This window comes from Microcaecilia unicolor, chromosome 8 (assembly GCF_901765095.1).
Source record: "Microcaecilia unicolor chromosome 8, aMicUni1.1, whole genome shotgun sequence".
Lineage (NCBI taxonomy): Eukaryota > Metazoa > Chordata > Amphibia > Gymnophiona > Siphonopidae > Microcaecilia > Microcaecilia unicolor.
This window is the reverse complement of record NC_044038.1, coordinates 144,401,616-144,419,438: the sequence shown is the minus strand read 5'-3', so window position 1 is coordinate 144,419,438 and position 17,823 is coordinate 144,401,616. Positions and strand designations below refer to the sequence as shown.

Genomic DNA, 17,823 nt, shown 5'->3' with positions numbered 1-17,823 from the left:
GCCAGCCTCAAATGTCATACCCAGCTCCATGACAGCAGTATGCAGGTCCCTGGAGCAGTTTTAGTGGGTGCAATGCACTTCAGCCAGGCGGACCCAGGCCCATCCCCCCTTACCTGTTACACTTGTGCTGGTAAATGTGAGCCCTTCAAAACCCACCCAAAACCCACCGTACCCACATCTAGGTGCCCCCCTTCACCCCTTAGGGCTATGGTAATGGTGTACAGTTGTGGGGAGTGGGGGTTGGGGGGGTTGGGGGGCTCAGCACCGAAGGTAAGGGAGCTATGCACATGGGAGCAATTTGTGATGTCCACTGCAGTGCCCCCTAGGGTGCCCGGTTGGTGTCCTGGCATGTGAGAGGAACCAGTGCACTACGAATGCTGGATGCTCCCACGACCAAATGGCTTGGATTTGGTCGTTTTTGAGATGGGTGTCCTCGGTTTCCATTATGGCCGAAAACCAGGGACGACCATCTCTAAGGTTGACCTAAGTGTTGAGATTTGGGCATCCCTGACCATATTATCGAAATGAAAGATGGACGCCCATCTTGTTTCGATAATAGTGGTTTCCCTGCTCATTCATGGTGCCGTCCTGCGGGGACGCCCTCAGGAAAACTTGGGCGCCCTGTTCAATTATGCGCCTCCACGACTGTTATGGGTCCGTTTGAAACCTATAATACTGCATTTTTCATCAATGCTACACTAACATCTTGCTTAGAGTACTGTAACAATAAATGTTCTCTCAGAAATTAAATACTAGTAGTTATATCATTTGAATCCATGATCTCTTTTGTTTTTGGGAAAAATACAAACTATGAAAGTAGGAGGCTTAGACACCAAATTGGTTCTTGAGATAAAAAATGGATTGTTTGCAGTTCGAGAAACCTCATTGGCCTACCATAAAAATTATTCACAGATGATACTGTACATGATCTTTTGAGACCACATATGTCTTAACTTTAGATGTTCAAAGCAGAAATGATATTCTATGTAGAAGTTTAAAATCAATTAATAATCCTCACTTGCAGGCCTTTCTAAAAAGCATGGGTTCCACAGGCACAGAATGGCAAGAAAAGCTTTTTGAAAAAGGACCTAAATCTAGGAAGAAACCTGTGTGGTATAGAAAAACATTTGTACAAAAACAGTTGTGAGTAATACTCATATTACTCTGATAAATAATACATTCAGAATGGATGACTGTGTGGAGATATATTTATAGCAGAACATTTTTCAAAATTTTGAATAATATTTATTAAATTACTTGTGTATTATGCAAGGAAATAAATGTTTGCTGAAATATTTATGTCCCATATTTGTTCTTAGCTGGAATCATTAGACTTCTATTACATAACTGACAAGGATTTTAAAACTGTTTATCAGTCTTCAAAAACAAAACATTACTTTAAAATATACTAGCTACGCCAAGCCAACATTTCAAACTAAAATGTAGTTACATTGAAGATGAAATAACTATTTTGGGAAATTAGATATTAATTATAAAAGTGTCTTCTTCATCAGTAAGACTCACAATTCCTTGCATAGCAGAACCATCAGGAGTCCTTTTACTGGGCTGCAGTAAGCACGAATGTGTGCCTACTGGAACTAAATTGGCTTACCTCAGGATGTACTGAGGCATCCTGTGGTAATTTTGCAATGTGAATGCAAACCATGCACTAAAAAAAAGTTTATCTTTTTCACCAAGGGGGCATGTCTGGGGGTGGAGAGTGGGCATTTCTATGCTAATCAGTATATTTGCATTCCTGTTTGCTAATTGATTATAAGAACATAAGAACATAAGTGTTGTTATACTGGGACAGACTGAAGGTCCATCAAGTCCAGCATCCTGTTTCCAACAGTGGCTAATCCAGGCTACAAGTACCTGGCAAGATCCCGAAACAGTACAATACATTTTATGCTACTTATCCTAGAAATAAGCAGTGAATTTTCTCAAGTCTATCTTAATAATGGCATATGGACTTTTCTATTAGGAAGTTATCCAAACCTTTTTAAAACCCCACAAAGCTAACTGCTTTCAATACATTCTCTGGCAGAATTCCAGAGTTTGATTATATGTGAAGAAATATTTTCTCCAATTTGTTTATATTTACTACTTTGTAGCTTCCTTGTGTGTCCCCAAGTCCTAGAACCTTGTTTACTAAGCTGTGCTAAGGGCACACTACCATTTTTTTATAGACCTCTATCATATCTCCCCTCAGCCATCTTTGCTCCAAGCTGTAAAAGCCCTAGCCCCTTTAGCCTTTTCTCATAGGAAAGTTGTTCCACCCCATTTGTTCCACACTCATGATAAATGTGTGAGCCCTTACCACCTACAAAATGGGTGGTGTTAAGGGCTACATGCTAATGACCACATGCTAATGGCAACATTAGCACATGGCCTTAACACACACAAAAAATAGGAAAAGTGGCCATTTTACTGCTGCAGTAAAAATGGCCTTAGTGCACAGGAAAGACCCTTATAAGGGTGCGCTAAGGCCACTTTTTACCACTGTTTGGTAAAAGGATCACTTAATTCCTTGAAGTCATTTTTAACTAAGACACTCTTAACAAATGTGGCTAATCTTTTTTCTATCCTTTCCATTGTATTATATATTTAAAAGCAAGGATGTGAGTTGTGATTTAGAAAACATCAAGCAGTTAAACTAGCAGAAATAGCCATGCACCTAGAAAACACATTCACCTGTTGATGAGTGCTAGTCTCAAATTTGTCATTGATGTCTTGTTTGCTCTCATAAGGTGTTGAGTTGTGGTCAGTAAACCTGATTCCATTCAATATTTCAGCATTCGGTTCCAGAAAAGTAAACTCATTCTTCCCGGATTCGGTTGTTGTGCAATATTGGTAGGTATAAGGTAATGTTCCATCGCTGTACTGAGGGGCAAATCTGGGATCAGTTTTGGAATAAATATCAGAACCAAAGCATTGAAAACTTGCTGGCTTCTTTGATCGTAGACATTTCTTCATTAGCAGCAGCAAAACAGTGATAAGAAACAAAAATAAGATCAAAGCTATAGATATTATTAAGTAAAAATTCAATTCAGATTCTTTTTCGGCTGGCGTTGATTGGTTTCTTAGTTTTGGGAGAGCCTCTTGGATGTTTTCTGCAAATACCACAGTGATCGTTACTGTTGTTGAAAGGGTCGGTTTTCCATTATCCTGTACCAAGATGACCAGTTTATGCTTCGTAGCTTCTCTGTCCATAAAGGAACGAGAGGCCCTTACCTCTCCAGAGTGGACACCGATGCTAAACAGCGCTGGTTCTGTTGCTTGAATTAACTGATAGGAGAGCCAAGCGTTGTGGCCAGAATCAGCATCAACAGCTACAACCTTAGTAACTAGAGAACCTTTCTCTGTCGAAGGAGAAACCATCTCAAATAATGCGGAACTATCGGATCCAGATGATGGGTACAGGATTTTAGGTGCGTTATCATTACGATCTATAATGAGAACTTTCACAGTAGAATTACTACTGAGAGGTGGGGATCCATTGTCTTCTGCTTTCACTTGGAACTGAAACTCCCTGAACTGTTCATAGTCGAAAGAGCGCTGAGCATAGATGCTACCAGTCATTGAGTTGATGGAGAGGTAGGAGGACACTGGTAATTTTTCAATGTTACTATTTACTATGGAGTAAGTGATTCTAGAATTCTGTTCAAAATCCGGATCCAAAGCCTTTACACTGAAAATAGAAGTGCCCGACAAATTATTTTCTGGAATATAAACCGTGTAAGACATTTGCTCAAAAATGGGAGCGTTATCGTTAATATCTGTAATGTGTAATGGAATTGTTTTACTGGTGGAAAGAGGAGGATAACCTTTATCTATTGCTACAATTGTAATGTTATATTCTGAGATCTGTTCTCTATCTAGGTCACTGTCCGTTATAATCTTGTAATAGTTACTCGAAGATGATGCTAATTTGACAGGAAAATTATCTTGGATATGGCAGACGACCTCTCCATTTTCTCCGTTATCTAGATCATCCACTTTGATCAACGCAATCACCGTTCCAGGAGGAGAATCTTCAGGAATTGTGGTGGAAAGGGATGTAAGTGTGATCTCAGGTGCATTATCATTCTCATCAAGAACCTCAATGATCACAGTACAGTGGGATGCCAGACCACCTCCATCCTTTGCTTCCACATCCATTTGGAATTGCCTTATTTCTTCAAAATCTATATGGCCTCTGATGACTATTTCTCCAGTTTTTGGATTCAGGCTGAATATATGGCTTGCAATGTCTGGCATATTTTTGAAAGAATAAGTAATGTGTGCATTTGATCCTTCGTCGAGATCATTGGCGTTTACTTGAAATACTGTGGCGCCTACTGGTGTATTTTCGTTCACGCTTGCTGTGTAAATACTTTGAGTAAAAGTGGGTAAATTATCATTTGCATCACTAACCTTGACATTAACCTGAGCAGTACAAGTTCTGATTGGATCTCCTCCATCAGATGCAGTGAGAAGAAAAGTAAAAGAACTTTGTTTCTCTCGATCCAGTGGTTTCTCTAGTACCAGTTCTGCGAATCTTTTCCCATCACTGTTCACTTTCTCTTCCAGGATGAAAAACGGATTGGGACTGAGCTGATAAGTCTGCAGCGAATTGGTGCCAATATCGGGATCGCGTGCATTTCCCAGAGGAAACCGCGTACCTGATGAAATAGACTCAATTATTTCTAATTCAAAATGATTGTTAAAGAAACTGGGCGGATTGTCGTTAATATCCAGGATCATTACTTTGATGTGAAAAACATTCAATGGATTTTCAACGATTGTTTCAATGTTTAGAAGACAACTAATAGATTCTCCACACAGTTCCTCCCTATCTATTCTGTCATTTACGTACAAATGCCCATTTTCTGAATTTACACTAAAATATCGCTTTTTGGCACTTGAAGCAATGCGGAGCTTCCGACTGGAAAAGTCTTGTAAATTCAGATTGAGGTCCTTTGCGAGATTTCCCACAAGTGAACCAGTTTCCATTTCTTCAGGAATGGAATAATGAATCTGCCCAACAACTCCCTGACTGAGCCAAAATAGAAAGGAAAAGAGTACTTGCCGTCTGACTCCCCATTGAGGCTCTTTGTGTTTTGTGAGCAGCTCTGCCATATTCGGATGGTAGATTTCCAGCCGTCTCAGCTAAATCAGCAGTTGAAATATTCTTCAGATAGATGAAGTCATGATTTAAAATAGAAATTAAAATCCATCTTCATCTAGGACAGTGTACGCGATGCTTTTCCTTTTGCTTAAATAAGTGCGTGAAGATCTCTGCCTGAATTCTTTCTTTTCTGAACAACGCCAGACTAGAAAATGCACAGGAGGAGGTTCCAATGGATCTCCAGCGGCTGCTCTCGTTCCGAATTGGTCAACAGCGGCACACTGAGTCTCAACCAGGGAATTACAACAATGCGATGTCTTCAAGATACTTCTATTCATCCCCATATAAATAAGTGAAAAAAATGAAAATACAGCCAGTTTCAATCACAGAGGTATCCAGAATCTTGCTTATATCCAAACAGTATTTCAGACGAATAGCAAGGATCATAATGGCACAATATGTTTCCATACTGATGTTCAACTGATCCCAAATGTTATTTTTAGGAGTAGTAACAGGCTTTACATATTTTGTCAAATTTTACAAGACATTACTGCTGCAATGTTTCAGACTGCATATATCTATCCTACAAAAGGAAAATGAAGATAGGGTGCATCATAGTAACCTTTATTGTTTACTTATAGAATTTGATTATTTTTAGATAACTGAACATCAAATAAGAAACTCTAAAATACTAAACATAATGTCCCAAAGCACCTGGTTAATTCCAGTTTGTTAAAAAAAGGTACATCAAATTAGTTATTACTGTATTTGTGTATTATGGTATTAGCTGTTGCGTGGTATGCAATCAGGAATTAATACCACTGAGTTAATATCCACACATATGATTTCAACTATGGATTTATATATGACCAGCAATAGTATTTATCCTGCAGGACAAGGTGAAAGTGTCAATGCTAAACACCATTTGTGAGAGAAGGGTAGGAGAGAGGCCTGACATTTGGATTAAGGTTTCATAAAATCTTACTTCTGTAAATAACAGTGAACTATGCACTAAATAGAAATTCTTTTAAAGAATTATTAGCATAATTCTATAAAATTTAGATTATAAACCCTCCAGGAAAAGGGAAATGCTTAACATTCCTGAATGTACTACTACTATTTAGCATTTCTATAGCGCTACAAGGCATACGCAGCACTGCACAAACATAGAAGAAAGACAGTCCCTGCTCAAAGAGCTTACAATCCAATAGACAAAAAATAAAGTAAGCAAATCAAATCAATTAATGTGTACAGGAAGGAGGAGAGGAGGGTAGGTGGAGGCGAGTGGTTGCAAGTGGTTATGAGCCAAAAGCAATGTCAAAGGGGTGGGCTTTCAGTCTAGATTTAAAGGTGGCCAAGGATGGGGCAAGACGTAGGGGCTCAGGAAGTTTATTCCAGGCGTAGGGTGCAGCGAGACAGAAGGCGCGAAGTCTGGAGTTGGCAGTAGTGGCGAAGGGAACAGATAAGAAGGATTTATCCATGGAGCAGAGTGCACGGGAAGGGGTGTAGGGAAGGACGAGTGTGGAGAGATACTGGGGAGCAGCAGAGTGAGTACATTTATAGGATAGGGAGCCAGTGAAGCGACTTGAGGAGAGGGGCAGTATGAGTAAAGCGACCCTGGCGGAAGACAAGACAGGCAGCAGAGTTTTGAACCGATTGGAGAGGGGAGAGGTGACTAAGTGGGAGGCCACTAAGAAGCATGTAAATGCAATGCAGCTCATGTTCATCTTATATTACCAACAAATAACCACAGGTTATGGACTCAGATAAAGAAAACAGTCCTCACCCATTAGACAGGGAGAGTAGAGCTTTTACTGTTGTTTCAATACATCCATCTTTGTTGTGATTTTCAAATCTTGAAAAAGTAGTCAGCATTTAGGTCACTCTTTCTTCATCATGATAAGACAACACAACAAGCTTACTCTTTCCACTTGCAAAAATGACAACTGATCTCCAACAGTGAAATCATATTATTGAGATCTTTGTCACTAACCAGCGGATCTGGGACTGGCTTACCGTTGGCTATCGGATCCCTTACTCTCTCTCCCCTTATCATCTTTCCCCTCCCCTTCAACTATCCCCTTATACATCATTGTGATCTTGGGCAAGTCACTTAACCCTCCATTGCCTCAAGTACAAAAATAGATAGTGAGCCCTCCAGGGACAGAGAAATATCCAGTGTATCTGAATGTAATTCACCTTGAGCTACTACTGAAAAAAGTGTGAGCAAAATCTAAATGAAACAAACAAACAAACAAACAAACAAATAACATTAATAATCATGGCAAATAACTTGAACAGTATACCAACTGGAAGCATAAGTAGGCCATAGAGTTGTTTATTAATTTATAAAGTCAACGAATTTAAAGCAGTTACACACCCTGAGATAGTTTGTTATGCCACCAAAACCATAAACTCCTGCACCCCCAAACTACTTGCCTTGACAGCTAAGTAACCATTCTATCCACCGCTCCTTCTATGACAATTTTCAATCCTCCAGCCCCACCTTGATAGCTAGGGCCTTGGAGCAGGCATGAACCTCCATGCCACTGCACCATGTCAAGGACCCACCATGACAACCAAGTTTTGATCCCTGTTTCATTTTGTTGCTCATCTTCTATGAGCCACAACCCATGTAGCTTGGGTGTCCCCTAGCTGTGACAACCTATAATATCAATCAAATTGTTAAAAAAAAAGATACTCCCCAGCAAAACCATTCTGAAAGACCAACACTGTATGGGAGAGTAAACCACCTCCACTAGCAGGGAAGAGCCTGAACCACAAGAGAGGCTTAATTTAAATAACTTCTGCAAACCTACCTTACTTCTTGGAAGCTATCAAATGGGAGCAAGTGAGAGGCCAGTCGGACCTGCTGCTTCATTTGAACCAGCCAATACAGCTGCCAGGTTAACACATAAACCTCACCTGCCACTCCATTATCCCCTCACTCTTCAGAAGCTTCCACCCCCCCCCCCACCCTCCCCAGCACCCAGCCACCAGGTAAATGGCCGAATTCCTGATTAATGGAGCTCATCAAGACCAGCTCTCAGGTTAGTCTCTTCCTAACTGCTGTTTATCTTGTCTCTACATCTGGCCTTTTTGCAGGTGGAAATCTTGGAATTACTCTTCCCTCCATTAGACTAAACTGCAGGAGATCTTAGATCAATTGTGCCAACATAATTTTAATTATTAAAACATGTTCATTTCTTGTAAGTTGACTGTATGTTCATAAACCTTGACAAAATGCACAAATACATCTTTAAAAAGTTTTTTTTTAAATGTCACTCACCTGAAACAGGTTTTTGTTTTCATTACCAATATGTAATTCTTCTGTAATTAAGAGCGATGCTTGTTTCTCAGATATTTGATTAACAGCAAGGGTATTTGAATGACTTGAACTAGGATATGTAAACTGGCTCTTTCCAGAGTCTGTGGTTAAACCAAGGTCTTGAGAATATGTTTGAAGAAATGCTCTGACACCATTTACACCTACATACTGAGAAGTGGGAACAGCACTGAAATTAACGCTGGAAGACTCAAAAAGCTGAGATTCTTTCCATTTATGCAGCTTGATGGCTAATAATACTATTATGAAAATAAAAAAGAGACAAGATATGATAGCAACAGAGATTACTAAATACAGTGAGACGTTGGACTCATTGTCTGTGGGTGAAGAAAGGCTGCTCAGATCGGAAAGGACGTCCTGAATGCTCTCTGTCACCATGATAGTCACAGTAACTGTGGCAGACAGGGGAGGTTGACCGTTGTCGCTCACTAAAACCACCAGAGTTTGCTTGACTGAGTGTTTGTCTAAAAAAGAACGGGCTGTTCTGATTTCTCCAGTATGAAGACCAACTGTAAATAGCCCTGGCTCCGTAGATGTGACTGGAAGATAAGAGAGCCAAGCATTTTGTCCTGAATCCGCATCAACAGCTATCACTTTAGTTACCAAATAGCCTGGATCACATGAACGAGGTGCCAACTCTACACCTGTGGAACCGTCGGTGGGAAATGTAGGGTATAAGATTTCAGGTGAATTGTCATTTTCATCTACAATAAATATCTTAAGGGTGGCATTACTTCTGAGAGATGGAGAACCTCCGTCTTCAGCCTTCACCTGGATTTGAAAATCTCTGAACTGCTCATAATCAAATGAGCGAACTGTATAGATTACTCCTGTCTCGGAGTTAACAGATACATAAGAAGATAGAGGGGTTTCGTTGAGTTCACCATCAATTACAGAATAGGTAATTCTAGAATTCTGACCCGAATCCATATCTGTTGCTTTTATAGAATAGACGGAAGTTCCAGCAGGCACATTTTCCATTATATAAAGTGTGTAAGATGATTGATCAAAGATAGGCGGATTATCATTTTTATCGTAAATCAACAGTAGAACATTTATGGTTGTAGAGAGAGGGGATGTTCCTTTGTCTGTAGCGTTTATAGTTATGTTATATTCCGAAACTTGCTCCCTGTCTAGATTTCTGTTAGTTACTAAACTGAAATAATTGCTCGATGACTTCTTTAGCTGAAATGGTAAATTTCCCGCGATGGAGCATGTTACACGCCCATTTTCACCAGAATCTCGGTCTTGCACATTTAAAAGAGCCACGACTGTCCCAGGAGGACTGTTCTCTGCTATCGGACTAAAGAGGGATGTGACGGTAAGTTCTGGAACATTATCATTTAAATTGATAACCTGGATTAAAACTTTGCAGCTGGCTGACAGACCTCCACCATCATTTGCTTGAACTTCTATTTCATATGCTTCAGACTCCTCGAAGTCCAAATTTCCTACAACTGATACTGCTCCGGTTTTAGGGTTCAGTTGAAATATTTGAGATTCTTCATCTGTCATTTTCTAAATAAATAAGTTATTTCTGAATTTATTCCCTCATCCTTGTCAGTAGCGTTCAATGTAACCACCACAGTACCTATGGGCACGTTTTCCAAAACCTCAGCCTTATATACAGATTGATTAAAAACAGGAGCATTGTCATTTGCATCCAGAACAATGACGTGAATTTGTGCAGTGCCAGATCTTACGGGATCCCCTCCATCAGTGGCTGTCAGGATGAGATGGTGATCAGCCTGTTCCTCCCGGTCCAGAGATTTCTGAAGAACTAGTTCTGCATATTTCACTCCACCTACTCCAATTTGTACATCCAAAGTAAAGTACTTAGTATTGCTGAGTTGATAGCTCTGGAGAGAGTTATTACCCTCATCTGGATCTTGCGCGCCCAGTAGGAGATACCGAGCTCCAGGCATGGCCGATTCACGGATTTTTAACTCTATTTCTTCTTTACGGAACGTAGGTGAATTATCGTTTATATCTTGAATCATAATTTCAACTGCATAAATTCTCGCCGTAGAATCCATAATAATATCTACATTTAACAGGCACTGACTAGCTTTCTTACAAATCGCTTCTCTGTCGATCTTCTCGTTTACTATAACGTATCCGGTTTTTAAATCGAGAGCAAAATATTGTGTCCTACCTCTGGAAATAATGCGGGCTGCAAGATTTGATAGCTCCTTTGTAGTCAGACTCAGATCCTTTCCAATATTCCCCACGAAAGAACCTTTCTGCATCTCTTCGGGAATAGAATAACGGATCTGCCCTAAAACCACTTTATAAGCCACCATCATAAGAAAGGAAATTACCACCAGACCTTTGGGATCCCAGTTTCTTCCTGTTGCTGCCATTACGATTTGGTTTTGGCCGTCGCGTCGTTGCTCAGAACCAGTTCAAATTTTGGACGTTTTCGGTTTAAGAATTTGATACTCCAATAATTGATTCCGATGAGCATTAAATTCAGTTCTGACCTGGTCCGATAGGATTATGATTCCCTTCTTTGTCCAGACCCTGCGTCTGAATCTTATCTTCAGTGTATGGTAATGTATTCAGTGAAAGAAATCAGTGCTATTTGTTGAATCTCTAGATGCATTTCTCTACCTGATTGGTGAACAGCGACGCTCAGAGTCTGAAATAATAACTGCAGCAGCAAAAATAAAAATTATCAGTGATTAAGCGAAATTACAGTTTTGAGCATTTCCCGTCCCCCTTTTTTTTATTTATTGTATCTTAAGGAATTTGCCTAAAGAGTAGAGGACTTATACAGCTACAAGTAGAGTGACACGTGTATGAGTTAGTACTCAAAGTTGGAACAGGTAATCTAAACTGCTTAACAAAAACAGATACCCTGTTCAAAAATAGATGGAAAAATAAATCAGTTTGCCGTCAAAAGTATTGCAAATATAAACTATTCCTATGAATTCGATACGAAAATCTCTGAAGACCTTCAACAGAGTAGCTTAGTGACATAAACTAAAGATTTGCAACTGAAACAGGGACTACCCAGTGCTCATCCTGAAGGCTCACCTGCCCTTGGGTGGGCGGCAGTGTAATAAAAATTGTTAAAGCAACATAACTTCTTCTTATAATTACAACATGTCCAGAAACTGATTTATAAGCCAAACATTACTCAAAAGTCCAACTTGTGAAATTACTCATTTATCTAACGGTTATGAGTGAGATTTGAATTACAATTGTTGTCATAGCCCATATTCATGCAAAGCATATCAACTAATTTATATTATGAAAAATGCACTTATTTGATATAAATCTAAAAAACAACATATATCATTTGTAACATTATCCATTTTATTTGGATAGATGCTGGCTTTGCATGCCAACAGTTGTACAGGTTCTGCAACTTCTACTGATGACTTATTTTCTGCTGATTTTAACATTTGTACTTTTCTTTTTTTGCACATTGTGCATATTATGAAAGATTACAGTAATTCATAGATGTAAGACTGTACCCTGCAGGGAGCAATGGTTCAACCCAAACAGTGGTGAAATGACTACATTGTGCTTTCAAGAAGGCATGCTTGTGTGATATATATTTCAGAATAAGTCATATCTTTTTGATCCTAGACAACTGATTTGTAGATTTTTTTGTGTCTAGAAAAAAAGAAAGGATCCAAGTATCTGTTCCACAACCCACTGAGGTTGTTTAGAATTAGCAAGGGAGTAAGTTGCATCTTGATGATTTGATTTAATATTTCCTTTAGTTTTGAAAGTGTAACCTTGGATCATTTATTGTAGTCAAGTTATAAATATTTGATTTCTTGCCTATATTTGTATAAATAATTGCATATTATCTCTTTTTATCACAATGAAGTAATTGTGATTTGTAATACTGAAATTATTACACCAGCTGAAAACAAGTGCTAATAACAGCACCAAAGATAGGAACTCATTGAGTGTATTCTGTAGCTATGTGCATAAATTCTGGGAAGGCCCTGGAATGCCCTCTGAAATGCCCCTGTCTATGCTGCCTTGAAATTACATGCTATAAGAGTTCCACACACAACATTACAGACTTCGATGGGGCTCATTTTCAAAGCACTTAGACTTAAAAAGTTTCATATGAATATATGCAATATTGTAAGTCTGCCTCCATGTGTGCATAGCTCCCAACTAATGCCAATAATTGGCTGTTAGAAGTGAATTATTTTTGCTGATTGGCTCATTAATCAATTAACCTGTCGTATTAAATTTACTTTGTAGCTTCATCGCATGCCCCTAGTCCTAGTATTTTTTGAAAGAGCAAACAAACGATTCATGTCTACCCGTTCCACTCCACCCATTGTTTTATAGACCTCTATCATATCTCCTCTCATCCATCTTTTCTCCAAGCTGAAGAGCCCTAGTTGCTTCAGCCTTTCCTCATAGGGAAGTTGCCCCATTCCCTTTATCATTTTCGTCGCCCTTCTTTTACCTTTTCTAATTCCACTATATCTTTTTTGACATGCGGTGACCAGAATTGAGCACAATATTCGAGGTGCGGTCATTATAACATCCTCACTTTTGTTTTCCATTCCTTACCCATATATCCCAACATTCTATTTGTTTTCTTAGCTACCACGCACACTGAGTAGAGGGTTTCATCATATCATCAACAACGGCACTGAATCCCTTTCTTGTTCAGTGACTCCTAATGTAGAACCTTGCATTACATAGCTATAGTTCGGGTTCTTCTTTCCCACATGAATCACTTTGCACTTGCTCACATTAAATGTCATCTGCCATTTAGATGCCCAGTCTCCCAGTCTCATAAGGTCCTCTTGTAATTTTTCACAATCCTCTCGTGATTTAAGAACTTTTAATAACTTGGTGTCATCAGCAAATTTAATTACCTCACTAATATGTTAAAAAGCAGCAGTCCCAGCACAGACCCTGGGGAACCTCACTATCTACCCTTCTCCATTGAGAATACTGACCATTAAACCCTACTCTCTGTTTTCTATTCTTTAACTAGTTCTTAATTCACAATAGGACACTACCTCCTATTCCAGGACTCTCCAATTTCTTCTGGAGTCTTTCATGAGGTACTTTGTCAAATGCCTTTTGAAAATCCAGATACACAATATCAACCATGGTGTACAATGCACATATGCTCAGGATTAATAAATGTGAGACAACAGGACTCAACACAGGCCATGTTTCAGCATCAACTTCATCAGGAGTCCTAGCTGAGATGTCTTATATGTTAGTAGATTTAAAAGAAGGTCTACCAAATAGACTATTAAAAAAAAAAAACAATCTGAGCTATCATTAGCACAGAGATGCCTCTTTCCCATTCTGCAGCATCAAAGAGATAATAATAGTCATACATGTTTCCATCTATAATACATGTTAATTTTGAACACAGCCTATACAGGATTTGTTCTATGTAGAAAAAATTCAAGGTTTCAAAAGAGTATTCATAGTACACTTTTCAGCACAAATTAAGGGAAGAAGGAACCCTGTGGAACCAAAACAGAATCTTTTTGCAGATTGATGAAAATCCCTAAATTCTCACCACATTTGTAGCGCTATATAAATGCTAAATAGTAGTAGTAGTAATATTTTGGTCAAATATTTCAAGGAAGATATGTGAGAGAATTGAATGCCAGTGTAAACCTTTAGTCAATTATAATTTTACATAGATATTTGAAAGTACAACCTGTAAACATAAACAGGCAAATATTCACAGGGCGTTGTACCAGCTGCTTCTAAAGAATAAGTCCCCTATGCATGAATTTTCAGTGATCCTATACAGATAGTACCATAATAAATGATGGCAAATAAAGACCATATCTGCTGCTCCCTGCAGTTTACACTCCTCTCTGCCCTTGTTTGGAGTTCTCCTGCTGCTCAATGCAGGTTACATCTCTCTCTGTTTTGTTTAAAGCACAAAGGTCATTAAGTTTTGTTTGATTCTATCCTCATTCTATATAGGTAGTACTGCCAAAAACTTCCTCTAAATGCTCTAGCACTATCCAGGTAGTTCCAGAAAGAAGCATGGATGTTCTGTTTAGCTATTAGGGATGGACAACTAGAACATTTTTGTTTTGTGTTGCTTCCTGTGGCATTTTCAGGATTTTTAAAATTAATTTCATTTGACCATTTTGTTGTCATGACAGTGAAGTTGTTCAGTGTGTGCTCTTTTGAAAGAGTACACACTATTTGAAAAGAGGGTACAATCTTTTGGAAAAAGTATATAGACTATTTGCACATACACAGTGGTTCACACATGCGTGAAGGTTCACACATGCACAATGATTTGAATGGATGTGCTATTGGGAAAAGAGTTGCACTGTTTCAAAAACGTATACCTCTTTGCAAATGCTGCACACTTTTATTGGCAAACAACATTGTTTCTGCTAATACACTTCATAGCCTTAAACTTACAGCTGTTAACGTTTGCTGACCCCCTCCTCCCTTTTTTTGCAAGCAGCTTTCCTGTAAAGACATACGTTTATAAATATATATCTATTTAACTTTTTTTAAAGTTCACATGTTTTTTTATTGATGTAATATTCTTGTGTTCAACCATGTTGTTTTGATACTGTTATGATTTTTTTAGCATTTATGATTTAAGTATACAAGTATGTTTGTTTACATGGAAAATATAATAATCACTGGTGTCTCCACTGGTTACTTATAAACAGCCTTTATTTTTCTAACTACTGGCATGTTTCATTGCATTATTTGGGGCTTTGGATTTGGATCCATAGATAAAGGGATGTCTCATTGCATATACCAGGGTACTACTTCATACTAATTTTATATTAAGAGTTACTTTCCCTAATTGTATGTCCTCTTCTGGGAGTGAAATAATCTGTGTTGTTCCTACAGATATGGAGGTTGCACTGAGATAGATTTGGAGTTATCCATCAGTAAATATACACACTAATGTATAGTTAAGTTGATACCTGTGACAGGCTACAATCCTGTCAGCACTATATTTTAAATCTTATGTTCACTTTCAGTGCTGTGTCTTTCTGCCAAAAGTGAAACAGGATTGTTTTTGTTAAAAGAGATAGAAACTGACCTTGGTGATCAGCTGTTCCTAGCTTTAATTTCACTTTCAACACTTCTGTAAGCATGGAGAGAAAACTGTTAACTCTTCCTGTTCATTGATAAAATAGTGTTTCTGATTTCTTAATTATACCATATACTGTAATTAACTTTTAATACCATACAGTCAATTCTAATTCTTAGCCTTTAGTAGCAGCATATTTGTTTATTTTAGTTGTAAACAAGTGGGCATTCAGGATGGCAGAAATTGCCTTTCAGGTTCATTATTTCCCTGCTACTTTGCTCCCTACTAATTTTCAATTATTTCAGGAAGATGTATGCAAAAATATGCAGATTTATCTCTACACAGAAGTGGTTACAGACAGCAGACATGGTCAAACTGACACAGGAGCTCATAGAACTCTATACAAAGGTTGAAGGTTTATATGAACCTGTGGAACACTTTGAGGCACTGATTTTAAAGGCCACAGTAAAAGCAGGTATCTCGAGAAGCCAGTATAAGCAATACTTAGATGAGAGGGATGCCAAGCCAATAGGCATCAAGGAGCAAGATTTATGGATCCTTGACATATGGATAGTAAACCAAATGGGTAAGCCAGATCTGGAAAGTATCTGGGATGGAGAGGGAATGTATTTCAAAACAGTTTAGTACTACTACTACTACAAATCATTTCTATAGCACTACCAGTCGTATGCAGTGCTTCACAATTGAACATGAAGAAAAGACAGTCCCTGCTCAAAGGAGCTTACAATCTAAATCAGGACAGACAGACAGACAAATAAGGGATAAGACTAGGACAGACAGATAGGACACAGTTTAGAGGGCTTAGCATTGATGCTTTTCATTTAACCACAGAGAATGTGATTTTGTGTTTCTGTTTATCATTTCCTTCTGTTTCTCTCTCCTGAGGGAGCAGTCTCCTAGTTTAGATTCTGATTAGCAAAAGGTCTCAGACTTTGCTGCCTCAATAAGAAAACTGCAATTTATCTCTGATATCTGTCCTAATAGGGAGAAAGAGCAGGGTTCAGCTTAGTTTCTTTCCATAAGGAGGGAAACACTGTATATGAGCCCAGAAGAGACACAGAGATAGGGGAATATTGTGCATTGGAGCAGAATATTACGTTAGCTTCTGTTCCCCTACTGGAGGGCAGTGCCATCATGCCACTCCCTCCTTTGATAGTGGACACAGGGAAGAGTTCATGTTTAATAGCAGAACCACTCCAAGCCTCCATCTGTGAAACCAACAGTGCTGATTTGTCTCTGGTACAGACTTATAGTATTCTAGAACAGAAGAACCATGGCATCAGGTTAAAACTAAATTCTGATGCTGATAGGACAGAATGCAGCCCTGAGGGAGAAAGAACAACTCATGATTCCCTTGCATTTAATGTAAACAGAGTCATGAAGTAGCAGGAGATTGATACTAGTTTGTGATCTTAACAAAATGGGATGCTGCTGAGCCTGTCTCTTCTATCATTAAGAACAGTAAAGAGAGTTCTTTAAACAGCGAGTCAGAGATGACTATAGCATCTCTCTCTATCAGAGAGAATGCTGTCATTACACTATCTCAGCTTAGTCCTTTCGAGGTTTTAACATAGCATGATAAGAGGAAGGAGGGGTTAAGTCAATGTCTCCTTTGCCACTGAGTTAGGGAAATATTTCCAACCTAGTAATTCTGACTTCAGTGAAGACAGTGGAATAGATTCAGACAGGGGAAGTTCTATTTTCAATTCAGATCCATTGTTGGAAACTATGGTAATTAGTTTTTTCATAGAGAAGACATATCTAAACTGTCTGCAAATAAAAAGGATAGGTCATCAGGTATTTCAATCTTTTACTTCTTCTTCTTAAGCTTGTTCTTAAAGAGCAGATTTTTAAAATCCTATTAAAAGGGGTGATAGTTTCTAATGGAAACTTAACAATGTCCTGTATCTATCTATCTATCTATCTATCTATCTATCTATCTATCTATCTATCTATCTATCTATCTATCTATCTATCTATCTATCTATCTATCTATCTATATATATATATATATATATATATATATATAAAAGGATGATAGTTAAGGATCCTAATATTAAGATACCATTGAGGGCCATAATCGAACGGGGCCGGCCATCTATAAGGGCGGCCATCTCTAACGCCTGCCCCGTCAAGCGGCGTACCCAACTGCAATATCGAAACAAGATGGCCAGCCATCTTTTGTTTTGATAATACGGTCGGGGCCTGCCAAATCTCAACATTTGGCCTGCCCTTAGAGATCGCATTAGAGATGTCCGCCATTGGTTTTCGCCGATAATGGAAATTAATGGCGGCTATCTCATACCTGGTTAT

General features: G+C 38.7%; 2 protein-coding genes and 1 pseudogene across 2 annotated transcripts in view; all 3 read right to left on the bottom strand.

Moving 5' to 3' along the window:
* Positions 1-17,823, bottom strand: part of LOC115476834 — a 557,863-nt pseudogene that overhangs the window by 209,053 nt on the left and 330,987 nt on the right.
* LOC115476840 overlaps positions 1-17,823 on the bottom strand; it is a 411,909-nt gene that overhangs the window by 250,361 nt on the left and 143,725 nt on the right. The gene's annotated exons all lie outside the window — the stretch shown is intronic.
* Positions 2,644-5,303, bottom strand: LOC115475902 (protocadherin gamma-B6-like). Its single transcript, XM_030211970.1, has one exon. The coding sequence runs from the start codon at positions 5,119-5,121 to the stop codon at positions 2,644-2,646; it is 2,478 nt and encodes an 825-aa protein (XP_030067830.1). The 5' UTR covers positions 5,122-5,303.

Excerpts from the sequence above, each read along its gene's own strand:
- LOC115475902 (XM_030211970.1), bottom strand. The coding sequence starts at position 5,121 with ATGGCAGAGCTGCTCACAAAACACAAAGAGCCTCAATGGGGAGTCAGA.